Source organism: Cebus imitator, unplaced genomic scaffold, assembly GCF_001604975.1.
Source record: "Cebus imitator isolate Cc_AM_T3 unplaced genomic scaffold, Cebus_imitator-1.0 Scaffold195, whole genome shotgun sequence".
Taxonomy (NCBI): domain Eukaryota; kingdom Metazoa; phylum Chordata; class Mammalia; order Primates; family Cebidae; genus Cebus; species Cebus imitator.
Window position 1 is genome coordinate 2,453,260 of NW_016107510.1, and position 20,594 is coordinate 2,473,853.

Genomic DNA, 20,594 nt, shown 5'->3' on the forward strand with positions numbered 1-20,594 from the left:
TTTTTTCACTTTACACCCATCTTGTATTCCCGGTATAAACCCAAATTGATCATAATCCATTAACCTTTCTATATGTTGTTGGATTTGATTTGCTGATCTTCTGGAAAGTATTTTAGTTTCTGCTCATGAGGCATGTTATTCTTTAAGTTTTTTGGTAATATATTTTTGTTAGGTTTTGGTATTAATGTCATGCTGGCCATAAAATATGTTGGGAAGCATCTCGTCTTCAAATTTCTGAAAGATTTTGTGTAAGATTTCATTATTTCTTCTTTGAATGTTTAAATGTTGATATCTATGGTGGGCAGTAGCTCAGATCTCAGTTCAGACACTTTCAATCTGCCCCTACATGCATGCATCAGGGGCCAGAGACTTTGTAGAATTTACACAAATAATTTGGTGTTTCTCTTATTTGCCTCTCTCTTTTTTTCCCCTAGGATCCCCCCTCACTCTGGTGGCTCTGGCTTCTCTAAGCTTTTTCAAATGGTTTCTCCTGCCAAAAAGAGTACAGGCTCTCTGTGAGAACTTTAGCCATATCATGACACCATTATACTCAACTGTGGCTACCCTCCCGGTAAACCCACAGAAATGAAAAACTGTATTGGAGTTGCTTCCTCTAAGTTTCAACTCCCCTCCAAAAACCTACTTGCTTCTGTGCACTCTCCAGAGCCCTTGAGTAGTTATTTTATTTGTTAGTTATAGTTATTTGTGGGAGGTTTAGTCTGTTAGGAGCTTATTACTCCATAACTAATAGAGAAACCCACAGTATCTTTTGTATGAAGTTCAAAACCCATAACTATATATTGTTTAGATGTGTGTGCATAAGAAGCATCTAAATAAGCAAAGGAATGAAAAAAAAAACAAACAAAACTCAGATTAATATATACCTGGAGAAAGAAGGTAGGAGATAAGAGACAGGAAAGCACATAGATAAACACAAATTATTGTCCATGTTCTAGTCCTCAGGCTCTTTGTGGGTTAATGGATGTTCACTACATTACTTGTAAACAGAAAAATAACATGATGATAATAAAGGTTAGGCATAGACCAATGATGGCAATGCGTCATAAATAAAGGATTTTGATTAATTTAGTTCTATCCATCTAAAAACAAATGTTCTCAAAATCCTTATCTTGTTCCTGGACTCCTCAAAAGGCTCTAAACCAACAAGATTCTGAGACGTTGTAGTCACAGGGTCTATGAAATGGCTAAGGATTTATGAGATTCATTTATAGGTAAAATTTATGGGCCATTCAAATTTACGCATGTCTTAGACACATAGTTAATAACAACAAAACACCTTAAATAACGTTGTCGTTTTGAATGGAAGAAGGAGGAGGAAAGCCATGCCTGTGTGTAGTGTTGTGGGGTTTGTTGTTGTTGTTCACAATATGAGCAGGCTGTTTGACAGAAAAAAGTCCTTGATGGTTTAGAAGCAAGTAACAACAAGAAAAGAGATTAAATTTAAGAATATTGAAGCAGTCTCAAAGCAGGAGAAAACTTCAGCTTGCATGCCTAAAAACATATCCACATGTCAAGGGCCGTGGGACATTTTCCCAGAGGGGCCTGGACAAGAAGCCTCCCTGGTCTTATTATCCTAAACTAGGCTGAATGGAACACTAGGGAATATGCCGGAGGGAGGGAGATCACACTGGCCAAAAGGATGGAAAAAGTGATGCAATCAGAGAGCTCTTTCCCATCTCTAATTTTATGACTCTGTAAAAATGAAAGAGAATTCAAACTACTTCAAAATAAGATCACCGGAGACCTGACGTAGATGACTGGATCTGTTGAAAAATAAATTTATAAAGATGTATTTTTCTGATTGATAATTAATACAATGCCAAAAGATATCTCTACTTAGCTACTGCTTCATATCAAATATAGAGTAAAATTTTAAACTGAAGCAGAATAATTTCTCTGCCAGATGAGAAGAGTAGGGGGAGAATCTACAAATAATAATGCTGAAAAGTAAGACTTCCCTCTCCAACAACCAAAAGCTTGACAAATCATGCCTGTTTCTTTTCTCAGGATATTTAAAAGACGGTAAACAAAAAGGTCTCTTCCACCTGCTTGCTACAAGGTTTGATATTGAAGAAAGTGTACTCCAAAAGACATACCTCTAAAGAAAAAGATACCATTCAATTTTCTTTCCATTTTAAAAACTTGATGTTATTAATAATATATTGTATGTATTTTTCCCAAATCAAAGAGAGAAAAACTTTATTAGTAGCTGTCTGTTGCTTATACTGAAACAGCCATAAAAACATATTTTAAAAGCTATGCCTTATAAAAGTGCCTTTTTTAGGAAAAAAAAAAGAGACTGAAAAATTTGCTAATTGCTCTCAAATTCAAATCTCCAATCAACTGAACAGGATTGTAAGTAAATAGGGCCTCTTTGGGGGAAGGTAATCCTAATTATGTGGCAAGCTAAAGGGACACCCAAGTTTATGTCAGTAGCAGATTCTGATAAGATATGCACCAAAGGAATCATGTCTGGACTGTTTCAATTGCGAGGGTGTTGGTGTAACGTTGGTATTTAGCTGTGATCTAGAGATCAGCAAAGGTCAGGCTGGACAAAACAGCGCCTAATGAAGCTTCTAGTGTTTGGGGTGAAAGAGCCACAAAGCCTTTCAAATTAGCAGCTGAATCCTGACACTCATTAGTGATTATATATGCAAGGGCTGCATCTTCAGCCCAACCAGTAAAACAGCCTAGACGCTCTGCATACACACAAAGGAAATAAAGTACGTACAAACATAAAGAACTAGAACCTTTTAAATGCCTTCCCCTTCACATTCTGATGTTTTTCTTTCCTTTCTTTTTTAAAAAATATTAATGACAGGACTGCAGTGTGCTTACTTTCCAATTTCATGTTAAAATAATTACCATCACCATGACTAAAACAAGACTTTTAGTTTTTTATTTTAAGCAAGGAAGGTCTAGTCAGAAATTGCTCTGCTAAGTTCTGTACAAGACATAATACACTCTTGTTAACTAACAAAGCCAATAAATCAAGCTGAAGCACTTATTAAACTATCTCACAGGACTAAATTTATCACTGATGACAAATTTAATTTGGAGTTCTGAGAGTTTGTTCCTTGCATATACTTCAACAGATTTTTTGGAGGGGGCAGCTATTTCACAAGTAATGAATGCTAAATTTACTTGAAATTTTTAGAGATATAAAAGACAACTTCCAATAACAAACTGTGTTCTTCCTAGAGCGTTGCTGTCACTAGAAAAAAAGTTATGCATTAAAATTCTTTTCCAGTGAGGCTATCCTTTGTATATTAGAGTTAGGAGAATTTTTTAAATGGTAATAATGAGCATTTTACAAAGTAATTTATAACCATCACTCAGCCCACACTCTATCTCCACAGGTAGGTCAGTTTTTGTCCCTTGATAATGAAGATAAGAAAATTGAGATACAGAGTTTTCCCTACATAACAGGTAGAATAATTTTAATCTGTGGCAAGGTCATTTGGCATGAGGCAGGGTGGAAAGAAAAATATAAGGAAATGCACAAAATTGTATTGGGTCTTCTTACAGTAGTTAATACTGTATCTAAAAGGATGATATTCCCACTTTAAGAATAAAAAAAATTATACTTCAAGTCCACATAAAATTTTATTAATAGGCAACCTTTCCTTGACGCCATGCTTCTAGACTATAATACGAATAATGCCTTATTTTCTGTTCCGGCCAACTGCACTGTGCAGTTTATTATACACCACAGCCAGGGTACACAAGTTATATTTTCTATAAACTTTTCCTCCTCCTAAAACATCGCTCTACAATTCCACATTAGCATTTTCCTGTTGTCTTTTCAAACAGTATTTTCTTTCTTGACAGTGCAATCAGCATTTAAAACCAAATTTCACCACCTGGTCCTGGTTAAGGCAAACGGAGTAGCCTGAACCACAGCCTGACAAGGAGAACGCATTAAGCTCTTGAACAAAAGCATCCAAGTCGACCTGTTTTGCAGACTGATTAATAGAAACAAGCACCAAGGACTAATCACAAGTCGGGCCCTGTTTTGCAGATTAATAGAACAAAGACACATGAGAGGAGAGGAGCTTACAGCACTAGAATACAAATAAGCAAAGGTAGGCACAAGGCTTTACTTGACTGAAGTCACGTCCTGTAAAGCCAGACCCAGGAACCCAAGTACTAGGGTGTCACATTCAGGGATGAATCAAAACGCAGCACCAAAATGGACTGGGTTTTATTATTCAACTCAGACTGGATGAGCCATTTAGGTTCTACTTTCTTAGGAGATTCCAATTTTAAAAAGGAAACACATTTTTTCAGCAGAATAAATGCATGGCTCTGGTGCTTTTGGGGGTTTCCTTACATTTCAGGAAAACCACAGTACTTGTTGTTGAGGAGAGACCCTCCCACCTTCCCATCTTCAAACAGAGTAATCTGTAAAGTACATGCATATGTGCCAACCCACACACACACCCGGATCATATACGTGATGACAGCATCAAGTTAGAAGGACAGGGTTAATTTCCAGTTACCCATAGACACACATTTTATGGCTAGAGAGTATGGCCATTCTTCCTGACTGTAAAAATAAAATCTACCCACTGTAAGAATGTACAAAATCCCAGGAAAAGTAGAATGAGAAAGAAAAAAGAAAAGAACATTCATAAGAGAAAATCGCTGTTATACTTGTGGTGTATTATCTCTCATTTTTTGTTTTCTGCCTATATTTATATGTTTTTTATAATGCAATGATCCATCTGTACATTTTTGGTGAGGATATGGCTTTTAAAGTGCTAACTGCTAAATATAAGAAGAAAAACATACCATTGCTCTCTGATGGCTGATGCTAATTATTCAAGGGACAAAACCATTCAAGGTGAACGTAAGAATGCTTGTACTGGAATTGTGAAATCTTTATCCATGTGAGTATGTGGTTAACTGAGAAAAGTTTGCACAGCTTGGGAAATATAATTTTTAAGAATCAAGATGTCTACTTTCTGCACGATTTCTATTTTTGATGATTTCCTACATTTAACTATTTTCCTTTCATTGTTTTTTTCTACTCTTTCTTGTAGAAACTCAGACAAAAAGCTTTTTTGGTTTCGTTCAGATTATTTGGTGCAATTATTTCCAGAGTGAGACAAACAGAATGGATTTTCTCAGGCATATTTTATATTCTGCTTTATTAATAATCCACTAATTCTGCCTATCACAAGAATCAACAAAGGAAAAATGCATTCATAATTATACATCAAGAGTTACAAAGTCTCAAAACTGACTTTAGGGCATTGTTAAGCCTGTGGTTTACAGGCTTGCCAAACTTCAAAATTTACTATGAAGTGTTTCTATTTCTCTCAGACTTTTCGGAACATAGTTCAAACTCTATAGAAGGTAATTCCTACAGCAAATAACCTTAAATACCAATACCCTCCTTAAAAACCAATACCCTCTGATTTTCCCTTCACTAGTAATCCTGAACAGCACATACAGTGTGAATGTAGGAAGGCACTCAATACCCTGAAAATTCGCTCGCCTTTCATGGGCCTGCCTCTGAAGCTGCTATGCAAGCCGGTAACCACACAGAATTCGCCTCTGGTAAGAACTATTTAAAAGCATAAAGGTCAGACCTAGCATCGTACACACACACTTGGGTTTTCCGTTTTTTCTACTTATTCTGCTGCCCAACAGGCAAGTACATCTTTCAGAACTTATCTTCTTAAGGGGAAGGGCTGAATGTGGATAAGAAAAGGAACTAGTCTTGGCTGTTTCTTCTGGAAAAAACAGGAAGCATTAATGCTTAGTAACAGAAACTGTAGCATCAGCATAGCCCAAAATCCTTATTCTCAAGTACTTCCTAATTATTATTTAAAAACTATATATAAATACAAAACCCACAAATAAAGCCATGAGTTTTTAAAACAAACTTGTCTTCCATAATTTTTTCCTTTTGTATTATAAGACCAAAGGAAGAGAAGAAAAGTGGGAATGAGACTTCTGCCAACAGCCTATTCCAACTAGGTAGCTTTGCCATCAATAATTTTTGATTAGGCTTTAGTCTATCATCTTTTATTTTGTTCTTCAAAGGTGAAAGCAAGAAAGGTTTTTCTATTGACAACTGATTCAAAACAATAAGAGGCCTCAATTATGGCTAGTGATTTAAGGGTTGGACTTTTAAATCATTAAGACAATAAAACTTTCTTCCCCTCTGCTAGTGTCTGTCTTTGACAATCCTCTTTCTAGAACCGTGGTGCTCCAAAGCTACTTCCCATGGCTCATGAAGCCTTGTGTAGGCATGGAAAGTCAGTATATCCTATTAGGTTCAGCTTTAAGATGGATATATCCCAGAAATTCAGTACATATGGTAGCTTGAAATGTAGAGAGAGAAACAATAATCACAGTTTATTAAACCAGGCAGACAACAGAGGCACTTAGTTTTATATGCAATCATTTTGCACATAATGTATACAAAAAGTACATAACCGGTTTTAGGAAAGAATGAAAAATCAGTAAGTTGACTCTACCCTTCTTTTTCTCTCCTTTACAAACATAACATTGGTTTTACTTAGTCTTCAGTGTTGATTTGCTGTTGATTCATACAAAATTTTAGCACCACTTTTTATTTAATGTGATCCATCCTGTAAACCCACCACACCAAGACACAGGGCCTGAAAATATCTAAATTAATTATTAAATATCATTGGCACCTTAGATGCTATCTTGGAAAATTTTATCCTAAGGAGACTATTATTTTAGCTAGGTCTTAACCACTTCCTCTAATATGCCCTTCTATACGAGGTACTTCTGTTCTCATTGCCTTTTTAATTTCTTTTCTTGCTACAAATTTTATACTTGGACGTTATTACTCATAGTAACTGTATTTACACTTTAACCAAGCTGATATTTTATAGTTGAGCAAAATAGTCTTCCCATATCCTCTCCTGAATTAATGCAGGTTTGCAGCTCACCTTTGCAGCTCTCTGCAGAATGCATACACATTCTGCCCACCCAGAGACTTCAAAATTTGACACTCACTTGGTGTTGGAGCAGCCCTCATGGAACAGTCCACATTTAATTTATAGTCAACATCCAAGATTACCTTTATTCTTCCTGGGTATAAACACACTGCCAACATTACTCATACACTGAAAATGATACTCCATGTAAGTGACCTTAAAAATGCCCATATGTCTTCATTTAACAGACATCTATCCATTCTTCCATGCCTTTTGACCAAATGGGGTTCCTTTCCTAAGTGGTTTCGACTTATCCAGATCATAAGCAACCTGCCATGCAAAGAAACTGTACGATATTCACTTTAAAACATTTCCTCTCTTCCTTTATCCCCCTGTCTCCACCAACACACATACAGGGGTAAGAATTTTCCTAGACTAAGTTTCCTATTCATCTCATTTCTACCCTTTTGCATCTTCTTTTCTACCATGGTAATACCACCATAGAAACAAAACAAAAAAAAACAAAACCAAAAATTAATAGCTATGGCAAAACTAACAAGTGTTACCTTTTGGGGGAAAAAATAACATTAATTGAGCATTTACTGAGTGCCAGGAACTTAATGTACAGGATCTTATTTTAATCCCATGAAAAATATACAGAAGTCATAAAAAACACAGAGGATTTGGGACTGATTTACAGTTCTTTGCAAAATAAGTATTCTTGGATGAATTATTTAACTTCTCTAACCTTTAATTTTCTCATCTCCCAAATGAGGGTTATATCATCTCCTTTACAGGGTTGCTTTGAAGCTTAAAAACGGTCTTACGTATGGAACTTGTATGTAAATGATGCTCAATAAATAGTAGTTATTAGTATTTATATACACATTTGAGAGATGAAACTGGTTCAGAGAGATTGTATAACGTGTAACAAGGTAAATAATGCTAAATGATCAAAGTGAGACTTAAGCTTATTGGGAACAGTCTATTTCTATGGCCAAAGCCTGCGGAGCTCTATACCAGTGCCTCCCTCCCTCTGTGAGTAGAACAGAGTTGTAGATGCTTGAGCTAAGCCTGATGTGGGGAGCGCAGGCCTTCCTGCTGGGGAGGCCCTGCCAGAAGTTTTGTAGCCTAAGGAATTGTTTGTTTAAGGGAAGAGAGAATTATCGAGAATTTTTTTGGAGAAGAGTTTCAACAAAGCCTTCACCGTCAGAGGGGATGTCCCTAGGCACATCATGGGTCTACTAGCCCGGCCAGGCCTCCCATGGGCTTATAGATGAATCCTTGAGAGGATGGGTGACATCATGCCTTGACATCCCTCTCACAGAGCAGCCTAGAAGGCAGGGGGCTTCTCCTGTATGAAGCAGAGAACACAACATGGCTTTGATTATTAAGGCTCTATTATGAAACAACTTTGGCAGCATGCAGGCTCATCAGAAGGGGCAGAAGGAAGTCCTGCGACTCTGCAGATGTGGTGCTGGCAAAAGAGGAGCATCCAGTGGAAGGAGCAACCTCATCTCTCCAAAGATATGTGTGCTCCAAAACCCATCTAACCTTCATCAGAGATTAGGAGAAGCATTAAAGGATCCAGTGTGGTTACCTAGACTCACCTGTGAACACATCTGAGCCACAGAAGAGAAATGCATCACAGGAAGACAGAATCAGCTAAGACTAGAACCAAATAAATACAGGCTAAGACTGTCAATGGGATCCTAGTGGGCTCACTGACAAGACATGGAGAAGTTCACCTTACACGTACAGTTCAGAGTACAAAATAAGTCACCCATGTTTGTCAAGTGGCCTGAAAACAAATGGTACAGAATCTACATGATGCTAAGAACTCCATCACTGAGAATACAGCCACCGAGAAAAGGGAATACTGCATATTTGAAAATTGGTTTTTAGTGTCCAAAGGATGTTCTGAGGGTCCGCCTGGTCGAGCTTCCTACCAGTCTCACACTTGATGCCAACTACTTTGACTGCAGCCTTGAAGTGACAGTCCCTATATCTAAGAGTGACTTCTAGAGCTATTGACAGTATGGGAATGACATATCTGAGCTGAAGACATGATACCAAAGAGCCTAAAATTACTGGTGCAGGCTTTCTTTGAAAACTCTCACAGCCTTAATGTGAGGTTTAATGTGAAGTTTGTCCTACTCCCATTCCTCACTTTTATTAAACCATGCTCACCCGGAGATATGCTAGATTTCTGAGGGTTCAGGAAGAATCTAGGTAGATGTGCCCTGTTACACATGTTCTTAAAGCCCATAGACATCATTTAGGGCTTTACTTGGTTCCATTTTGCTCTATCATCTCTAGTCTTCTGTTTCGTATGTACATGACTGTGCCTGATCTTGTATTGGAAATATTCTCTTTTCTTTTGTCACTGGGTGTCTAAGCTGTGTAAACCCTTAGTTCACCAGCCAGAGATATATCTCTGCCACCACCTCCCTCATTCATTCATTCATTCAGAAGAGAGGGGCTGAGCATCTACTATGTGCCAGGCACTGAGCTAGCTTAGGGTATGCATAGAGGACAAAGTATAGGTCCCTGCCCTGATGGAGCCTGTAATCACTTTACAATCTCTATCCACTAGCAGCAACTCTGGATTAAAAGAAGGAGCCCGTTAGTGTAATAGGAGAAAACGAAAGAACACCCAGCAGCCAGACATGTCCAAAACTGGATGTCGAGGTCTTCTGTGGAACACAATGTGGGCCCATGGCAGGTCTGACTGCAGCGGATGTACACTGCTAGCACGTCCCTCTTGGTGCATATGCCCAGGGTGCATATGCTCTCTCTCAGCCGCTACATGGTTCTTCAAAGGGAAAAAGCCACATGCAACCTATACTTGCCTCCTGATATGTGTTGTGGAGGGAGTTGTCTCTGCGGTGCAGGAACAGCAGGAGCTGACTCATGCCTTACAACACGTTAAGACATAAATTTTTGTGTGTGTCTGAGACAGGGTCTCACTCTGTCGCTCAGGCTGGGTACAGGTGTGTGCTCATGGCTCATTGCAACATTGACCTCCTGGACTCAGCAATCCTCCTGCCTCAGCCTCCCATGTAGCTGGGACTACAGGCACACACCACCAAACCTGGCTAATTTTTTAATTTCGTAGAGATGGGGGCCTCACTTTGTTGCCCAGTCTGGTCTCAAGCACCTGAGCTCACATGATCCTCCCACCTCAACCTCCCAAAGTATTAGGATTATAGACACAAGCCACTGCACCTAGCCATTTTTTTGAAACCCTAGTCTCTGGGTCACTTGTTTTTTTTCTGTTCCCTCAATGGTCCTCTTTTCCTCTAGAAGCATACCTCACCACTTAATCCTGAGAGCCCCTGAAGGGTGCTGGCCTGGATTTTTGTACACCCTTTTTGCAACTAGATGAAAATGGCCATGTCTTCTAAGATGAAAAGCAGCTACTTCCTGAGTTGTTCAGGCCAAGGAGTAGACAGACATCTAGGATATCCTGGTTTAGTCTAGCAAACTCCACAAAGGAAGCCTGGATTCTAGTCCTATATTGCCCTCAAATTAAGTCTGTAGCTTTGGGCAAGTCACTTTCTCTGTCAGAAACTCTCTATGTTGGTCTCTGTCAAAAGGAGGCAATAATTAACAGCAGCTGACATAAAAACACTTGTAAATGCTGGCTATTCATTATTAGTAGTAATACATACCCTGCTTATTTTAAAGCATTGTTATGAGCCCCAAATGAGATAATACATATGAAAGTTCTCTAAGTGAAATACCACCCAAATGTAAATCATTGTTGTTTGCCAAGTTGCTCTCTCAGAATGTGCAGGCAAAAATATAAATTATGCCAACGGTTGCTATGAAGCATAATTGAATGCAGGCAAATACTTCTTTAGCACCTCCACATTATTCCATACAACCACCACCAACACACCAGATAAAGGCACCCAGCAACCTTTGAAGGCTGAGTTAGAGCTGGTAGAAAGGGGCGAGTGAGATCCCACACAACCAGCACTGCATAAACTGGCTTTGGAAACAGTATTTACTGATTTGGTCATCAATGGGAGGTAGGAAGCAAAGTGATCAGTTTTGCTTTCTCTTTTTTTCAAATAAACAGGTCAGTTGTTAAACCAGAAGTGAATCTGATCCCAACTTTAAGAGCAGTCAGCTGCATTCTGAAACAGGCAAAAATGTAAACAGAGCCCTGTAACTCTAGACTAGGCAGAACAGCCATAGTTTCATAATGGGAGAGTCTACGGGCCCTGTGCCAAGAAAAATGAAATGTTACCCTGGGCCTTTAAACAGAATCATGTAAGAGCAGAGTGCGTATTTGTTTAACACACACACACAAGACCTTTTTCTGTGCCAATACCTTTCTGAACCCTCCTGAATAAAAGCTGAAATCTCTGAAAACGTGGTACAGAACCAACATTGTTTGCATAGTCTCATTCTTTAATGCCAAACAATTTTTCTGCTGAACAGGGAGCTGTTTCTTTCTTTTCTTTCTTCTTCTTCCTCTTTTTTTTCCTTTGCCCAAGTTAATTACAAAATATGACTGTGAAAATAAAATAAATGAGCCCATTCTACCCATCCCTGTATCTGAATTCTATCATATGAGTTGCCAATTGGTTTTCTAAACCTTTCATTCAATATCTACTGTTAATTTGTACGCTATTTCAAGAACTTGAAGACTGTCAGCAAAATACATGATGCATTACGAAACTTATAATTGGAAATAAAAACATCTGAAGCTTTTCTGACAGAGTAAACATAAAGTACTATTGCACTGATCAGAACAACGGAAACGTGAGCAACCTTGTAGCTATTTGTGTGCAAACAATTAGAAATGCTGCAGAGAGTGAATCAACACTCCACTCCCACTTTGAAAAATGCTGAGAAAATTACATCTAAATGAATGAATGAATTCAACATGGTTATGATAGGAAATGAGGGGAAGAGAGAAGGGAAAACAAATCCTGCTCACACTTCCTTTGAAAATGTGACTCAATGGACTTTCTCTTCCTATTTCAGCCATTTTAGAATTACACTGCCTAGACCTGATCTAATTTTCCTGCTGGAGAAGTTAAGGCACTTCCTCCACAGTTACTAAATCTGACAAATTACACCTGGGTCCACTCTAACGTGAAAAAATGTGCTCTTTGTTCCTGACCCCTTGGTCAGCCTAGAGATCAAATTCCTGGACATTGGAAAGCCCCACTCATATTCATTAAAAGCCACGGGAGACCAGCTCTGTATTTCTGTTCAAGAGAAGAACAAGGTGCAGGCTTTCGCTGAACAATACAACTGCTCTGCTCCAGTCGGCAGAATATAGACCTTTCACTTTTTGCAGCTTGGCTGCCGATCAATTAGTACGTGGATTTTTTTTTTTTTTTTTCCTGCACAGTATCTTAGTATCAAAAGAGCAAAAGAAGAGCCTAGTCCCACAAGCGAGTTTACCCCAAACTGCTTGTGTTAAAAAGCTGGCTGCAGATTCAGTAATCAAAAATACAAAGATCATTTCAAAATTCTACCCTCCCTCTACCCTGGCCGGACATGCCATTAGTTACCACAGTGGCTAATATGTGACAGATTAAAATTTCTTCCCCTTTCTAAGCATACTCAGCCTTTGGGAAAGACATTCCAGAGCTGAGAGTGAGTCACAAAGACAAAATTGGGCACCGTCTTGGTGGTGGAGAATCAATACTAGGTACGCAAGAAATCCACAAGCTCTCCCATGGTAAGAACTAAGTATGAGGCTGACCCACCTGCCTGATAACAAAAGACCTTCTTCTTCTGCACTCCCAAAAAAGAATGAAAAAAGAAAATGACTTTAGGAGAAGTGAAGCAAATCTGTGGCTGAACTGTAAAAAAGATGCCTGATGCCTTTCTTCCAGATTCTTGGAAGAATAAGATAATGAAGTAATATATACAGAAGCCAGAAAACCAGCCTGAAGGCCTCCTGAGGTAAGAGTGCCCCCAGAGACGTCATCAACTCTTGCCCTCCCATCTAAGGAATCTCCTTTCCTTCCTAGACTTGGCATCCCACTTAAAATGTCTTCACTTTAGGCCACTGAATTTTTAGACCCATCAAACCACATTCAAAGCCTCTTCCTTGGGGATCTAGTAAGTACTACAGAACATTACGGTTGCAAACGTATATGAATGCTCTGGTGTGTTCTAAGTTATTTTCTACATACAAATTCCTGTTAAATTGTAAATTAGAAACTATTACTTTAATTTTCCCTAGCCTTGAGGTAGCTTTCAGCTGTGCTGCAAGTTATGAATGTGTAATGAATACAGACTAATATTCTTTTTCTATAGCTAGACCAAGTCACAATCCATATTTTCAAAATACATGAATTATAGCTATTTTCCTAGTCTGATGGCATTTGCTTTTGAGAAACCTATGATAGGCTGGAAATCATTAATATTAGGGTTCTTATTTTGATTTCTATTTTTAAAACCACTAGCAGTATCAGCAATGCAGAACTTAATACTTCCTCCAAAAAAGTCACTGAAAAAATTGGGAAATCAAACAATCAATTTACATTATTTGGGTTGAAATATCTGTTGGGTTATTAAGCAGGAACTCACCTATGGGTAAATCTCAGAAATGGAAAAAAATCTAATTTCTGAAGGGAGAAAAGTAATACCTATGGCATAAGTTCTCAAAACATTGCTTCTAGGCAAATTAATAGTAAACGAGGTTAAAAATTGTATAAGATATTAAAGTAATTCAAGCATACCCACAAATACGTATTGCCTTTTAAAATTGTAACTTTGGCGACCATTTAAGTGGGTGGCATGTGAAAGAAACTAGGGTAGACCTCATTCCTCATGTTTTACAACTAAATGAAGAAGTTAAATGACTCACCTAGTGTTATCCAATGAGCAGAAGGTGAACTAGAGATAAAACTCATTCAGTCTCACTCCTAGTTCTATAGTCTCCTTATGAAGCCTGACAAAGGTATAAAGTACTTTGGAAACACCAACACATCACTATTAGTAGTAATAGGTAACACTTATTAAATGTTTACTCCATGCTAGGAAATCTTCTATGTGCTGTGGATGCATTAATCCTATCTTCCTAACAACCATGAAACTATAATGTTTTTTCCCATTTTAGAGATGAAACAGAGCCAGGTAGATGTTAAGAAATGCACCCAAATTCCCACTCCACTGTATAAGTGGTAGAGATGGCAAATACTGTTCTCCCTAGCACAGAAACACTAATGCAGACATTCCTAAATCAGTGTTCGGATTATCAGTAATTTTGGGAATGTTAATTTTGACGAAATATATTCACAGTGAGATCCAAACTATGGATGCCTCTCCAAAACATATGACTAAACTGAAATATGCATTTTGTCAACCTCTGTATTCTTGATCAAAATACAAAGTATCAACAATTTCCATGGATGGGGCAAAAACCATTTACAGATCTCCCTCATTGTAAAGAGATGCTCAATAGGAAATGGTTGAAGCTTTGTGGAAATCTCAACAGACATTACGTTTAATGCCAACTTCAGGAAAACATTTCAGAAGACTGATTAGTGCTTATTTTCTTGACTTTGCTACCCTTGCCAGTATTAAAATTAAAACATCTTAAATGACATCCATCCAGTTCAGATATAAACTTTGTCTGCAGTTTACACCACCACCAAAAACAGACCATGCCTGTCATATCACATCTCTGAAGTACTCTGTTCAATTTCTTGAGATGCTGCAAGATCCGCCTGAGGACCAAAATCATTCCCTCATTCATCATAGCTGTAATCTGGTTTAGCTGAACCCTGTTCTAAACAGATTTGAATCAGCTCAGATAATGGAGGAAGTTTGTTGCTGTCATCATTTCTGTAACTATCAATCCAAGGATCTCTGAATGTCCTGCTTGCTCAGGAATAGCCTAAAATGTTCTGTGTCTTTTAAAGATTTTTCAAAAGTAATCTTAAATTATTTTTAAACAATTGATCTTGCATGTAGAGCGTCTCTGCCCATCAGAGGTCACCCCTCAACTACTGCACAGTCATTAAGAACTGGGCTGTGAAGCTGGAAATGCTCTCTCTCCTGCCCTTTACCCAGAAATGCTAATATCAACATCCTACATGACCCAGAGATAAGTTTTCAGATTACAGTTTGACGGGACTGATTTCTGCTGTTTATTCTCTTACCCTTTACCATGTTCTCATACATTAAAAATAAATTGACATACCTTACTAAAGCTAGGTATAAACTAGATCTGCAGATTATAACCACCAATACCACATCCCCACCCACGCCACCCCTCAGTCATGCTATATGCCCTGGAATCAGACTTGCCAGGTTCAAATCAAACCTCTTACTATCTGTGGCGATCCTTGAGCAATTACTTAACTTTTCTGCACCTGGGTTTTCTTATCTATCAAGTGAGAATCGTAGTAGTGCCCATCTCCTAAAGGTATTTTGAAGATTAAATAAGATAACACATATACAAAGAACTTAGGACAATGCCTGGCATATAGGAAGTACTTAATTAAGAGTTCAAAATCATTGTTGGGGTTGATTTTAAACAGAAATGTACTTCCTGTACTCACTCACCAGTCTCTCTGGATACCAACTCGTAAAGCTAGAAAAAAATTATAGAAAATATCTCAGCCTTTTAATTTACAGAGGACAGGCCAAACTGTCGAGTAAAGTGGCCAATTTTAATTCAGTCTGCCTGTCTTTTTCCAGTCCTATCCACAACTCCTAGGCAAGGACTGGGGTAGTCCTCTGTATTGGATGAGTAAAGGTTAGTTCTTCTGCTCTATATACACACACAGGTTAGTTCTGCTCTATATACACCCTCAGAAAAATCCTAGAACTTGCTAATATTGACAATCACTTAGTCTAACACTCCCATTTTAAAGATTTAAAAAAACTGACTCTAGGACCTAAATGACTTTCCTAAGTTCATATAAATACTTAGTGGAAAAGCCCAAGGCCAGAAAAATTATAATTCACAACCTAAGCAAACTACCTGATACTCTCTTAAATCCACCGCAAACTTTACCTATCTTATCCTCACTATAACCCTCTAAAATAGGTATCATTTTCACCTCTTAGAGATGCAAAAACTGAGGCTCAGGCACTGTGAAGTAACTCCTTTAAAACCTGAAAACTGTCAACTGATAGAGTCAAGACTGACATGCTTCTTTTCTGGCCCCCAGGGATATATGCCCATTTTAAGTTTTCCAGAGCTTAGTTCTAGGAATTCTAGCCCCAGCACTCAACCAGTAACTTCCAGACCACCTGTGCATCAGTCTTGCCCAGGGAACTTTAAAATAATATGAACTGCTCGGCTTCATCTCAGGAAGGAGAATCAGAGTCTCTGGAGGTGGGGCTTCAGAATCTGTATTTCTACAGAGCTGGAAATTCTGATGTGTAGAGAGATTTGAGAAACCCTAATCTAAGCAAGATATTTTATGGCTGCTTCAAGTACAAAATGAGAGGGAAATGAGTTACCTAAGGCTGATGGAATGTTCAGAGTAGCTGAATCTGTGTAAAGGGCAGCATGGTGACCTCCTCTCAAATCCTTCTGTGTCACATAGACACTCACCTGGACCCAGTAGCATAAACATATACAGACAGCCCTCCATAATCAGGGATTCTGCATCATTAATCAACCAATGATAGAAAATACCAATGATAGAAAATATCATTAACCAACCAATGATAGAAAATATTAGAAAAAGGGCCAGGTACGGTGGCTCATGCCTGTAATCCCAGCACTTTGGGAGGCTGAGGCAGGTAAATCACCAGAGGTCAGAAACTTAAGACCAGCCTGGTCAACATGGTGAAACCACAACTCTACTAAAAATATAAAAATTATCTGGGCGCAGTCATGAGCACCTGTAATCCCAGCTACTTTGGAGGCTGGGGCAGGAGAATCACTTGAACCTGGGAGGCAGAGGTTGCAATGAGCAGAGATCACACCACTGCACTCCAGCCTGGGCAACAGAGAGAGACTCCGTCTCAAAAAAAAAAAAAAAGAAAATATTAGAAAAAGAATTGCATCTGTGCTGGATATTTTTTCCTGTCATTATTCCTTAAACCATAAAGTATAACAATGATTCACATCATATTTATGTTATATTAGGTATTATAAGTAATCTAGAGATTACTTAAAGTATACATGAGGATGTGCATGGGTTATATGCAAATACCACACCATTTTATATAAAAGGCTTGAGCAAGCTGGAATTTTGTTATCTGCAGGAGGTCCTGGACCAATCCCCCATAGATACCAAAGGAGGGATGACAGTATATATCTAGGAAAGCCTTAACTCTCATTGATCTTGCCTAAAGGGCTTTCTATCACAATGAAAACAAGTGTTGCATTTTGCAGCAGTACAGTATGTATTTTGTTGGAAATGCAGCAATAAGGTTTCCTTCCATCCTAATCATTTTCCTTTAAAGCATCTAAGTCTGAGCCATGTTTTACTGGTGCTGAGCTAAAAAACAATGTGGAAAACTGTTTGAATCATCACTTACCAAGGTGCACCGTATATCCTGAATCCCTTCACTGTTACCTCCGAATCTTGTAAGTAAATACTGTTTGTCAGGAGGGACTGAACATTGTCAAAGTCCTCTGGTTTCAATTTGGACACAGAGGGGAAACGGTAGTAGTCCTGTTTAACAAGATCTGCCATGAATTCCTTATCAAATGTCAGTTCATGATTCCCAGCAATCACAATTTTATATTCATATGGCAGGTTTCCTGAAATAAGAAAAAAGAGCACCAATTAGCACGTTTATTTCCCATCACAAAGTACAACCACCAAGACTATGTGATTAGCAGACAGCTCACCCAAATGAAATAGCTCACACATTCCTTTACATTTCCATGTGAACCGGAATTTATGACTACTCCTTTATGCTAATAAAAATGACAATAACGGGAGATAGGAAGCTGCTAAGTAGCTAAAACGTTGCTAAAAAGACATTAAGTTTTCTAGTTCCATTTCCCTCTTCTGTATGTTACTTATTCACTGTGATGAATCCACACTTTATATTTATCCAATAAAAATCACTTTAATCATGATCCCTAAGAGAAGGTCTGGACCTAGTTTGGTCCTCAAAACATAATCTAACCACCTACTCTTAATAACTCAGATAACTACTAGATTTTTAATACATCCTTCATACAAAAGACATGGCATAGTCAAATATTCCAAGACTGACATACATGAAAGGAACCACATAGTACAATTTCATATTTCAACTCTAATTTTAAGTTTACCTTTTGGCTTGTGAATAAAAAGAACATTAGTAAGGCCCCCTGATTAGAAGGCTAACTTTCCTCCCATTGGGATGGGAGAAGAAACTGTAAAGCTTAACCCTTTTAATATTTATGGTATGGAAATGTGAGTTCTAGGTGTGTGCTTTTTATTCAAAAGTTTCCCGATCAAAATGAGATAATTCTGGGAAGAAGAATGAAAGCTATAAAGGAAAACCCAAACACCAGACTTCTGCATAGATTTATAATGTTTGAATAAAGTACAGGTCATACATATTAATAACTCACCGTGATGCTATAAGAACCAAAATCCAAAGGGAGATAGTGCCAGGCAGCTGTCCCCACCTGAAATTAATGCTCTTTCCTTTACTCTACCCATCCCTCAAGGGTCACTGTTGATCTGCTGCTCTTTTATTTTATTTTGGAGGAAAAAACGGTGGGACAATGGCACCTTAATTCTAGCTTTCTGAGACCTGTGGGTCCAATGCAAAATCAATGTTTCCTGCTATTCCAGGAAGAATTAAAGTTACCACTAGCAGGAAATGGATACACTTGTTGTAAGACCTGGTTCTTACTAGCAAGCCAGAGTCTCAATAATTTCATTAAGAAAGCTTAGTGGGGAAGATAATCTTGTGGGGGAGATGAGGGAAACAAATTCTGTCGTCAGTCCTCTTGGATTTCAGCAATTCAAACTCTAAAGATTACACTGTGAAGTCCACACAGTCTCAGCAGCACATCGCAAACGTATTTGCTAATATTGAAGCAGTTTTGAAGACTGCCAGATAATGTTTTGTAATATTACTGCCTTTTCTTTAGCTATTAATTCTTAGATTTCTGACAATAATAAAACTGCATATATAGCAAGGGCAACAATGGGGAGGCTTAAGAGATAGAGGAAAGCAGTCTGATAGAAAATAACACCGCAGAGAGAAGAAACCAGAAACGTGGAGGCCAAGTATCAATGGATATCTTTGACTACTAGCCCACAGTGCTGTGTGTCACGTCTTTGGCCTCCATTATTTGCAAGGCTATGCTGAAGAGTTCACAAACGAGTAGGAAGCCTCCCTCAAATGCACGTTTATGCGAATTTAGTAATTAGGAGTGTGATGTACATAGCAAAGCTGCTTGGATAGAATGGTGGTATTTTACACAATTCCCACACTTCAAGTGCAAAAATTCCCAGCACTGCACATGCTAGAAATTTGTGAGAGGTCCTACAACTCTAATTCATGGCTCTGTGACCCTATGGGCCTAATATTGCTCCCCACCCCAATTCACCTGTGCTCCTAAAGCTGGTACAGGCTAAAATGTTTTATCAGGAAGCAATCTGTTCCAAGGCAGGTCCTAACTGTGTGATTCTTAGAGCAAAGGATTTTACCTGTACAAATCAAACTGCAGTTGCCCAGTTCCCCTCTAATAATTCACAATGAAGCAATCACTGTAAATCTTTTCGTTATGCGCCACTGCTTTTGCAGGAAGCCTGGGTTTCTCAATTTATCCTCATTTTAGGGCTCTGGTTCGGGGGCAGCGTAGGTGAGACTAGCCACTATGGCAAAAGAAGTATATTTTCCCCCTTCAGACCAGGTTTTTTCTTTTTCTTTAAGTGAAACTATTGCAAAGTAAATCTTTCTCAGAAAGACAGGCATCTTTGGTGTCTTTTAAATCAAATTTTGGAGACTCACAAAGAAAGGTAGCCACCAAAATGAAGAGCCACAGAAAAGGTGATGATATTTACACATCGCCAACAAACTCATCTCTTTCCGAGAATCCAAGAGTAGCTTCCAACTTCCATCCTGTTACCGATGTTATGAGATTGTCTGACATATTTTCTTTTTTGCTGAACTGACCTTTCATCTATAATCTACCAACCTTTATGTTTTATATGAAAAGTGTAAGCAGAGCAGCTGACAAATCTCCTGTTACTTGATGGCATTTTCGTTTTTTTCCAGACTAGATTAATTTGGAAGTCTCTGCAGTGAAGCTTCAAACTTCTTGGCATTCAAATAGCAACGCTTTAAAATTGTCAGGCAAAGAGGTCCCTGCCTTTATCCATTTTATTCAGATCAGGCCATCTAAACCGACCAGCTTGTATAAAAAAAAACAAGGCCACGTATATATACTCTAACATGGAAAAAAAAAAATCCTTGCTCTGAATGGCATAAAGAAGTCTACCGGCCAGCCACAGTGGCTCACATCTGGAATCCCAGCACTTTGGGAGGCCCAGACAGGCAGATCACCTGAGGTCAGGAGTTTGAGACCAGCCTGGCCAACATGGTGAAACCTAATCTTTACTAAAAATGCAAAAATTAGCTGGGCGCAGTAGCAGAGGAATTGCTTGAACTCGGGAGGTGAAGGTTGCAGTGAGCTGAGATTGCGCCATTGCACTCCAGCCTGGGTGACAAGAGAAAAACTCTGTCTCAAAA

At 38.5% G+C, this 20,594-nt stretch overlaps 1 protein-coding gene across 4 annotated transcripts in view; it reads right to left on the reverse strand.

Annotated features, from left to right (window-relative positions):
* Positions 1-20,594, reverse strand: part of MPPED2 (metallophosphoesterase domain containing 2) — a 177,367-nt gene that overhangs the window by 66,266 nt on the left and 90,507 nt on the right. For all 4 annotated transcript variants that reach the window (XM_037745217.1, XM_017547096.2, XM_017547098.2 and 1 more), the window contains exon 4: positions 17,427-17,652. In XM_037745217.1, coding sequence (XP_037601145.1) covers positions 17,427-17,652 — 226 coding nt within the window. The remainder of the gene's footprint in view (positions 1-17,426; positions 17,653-20,594) is intronic.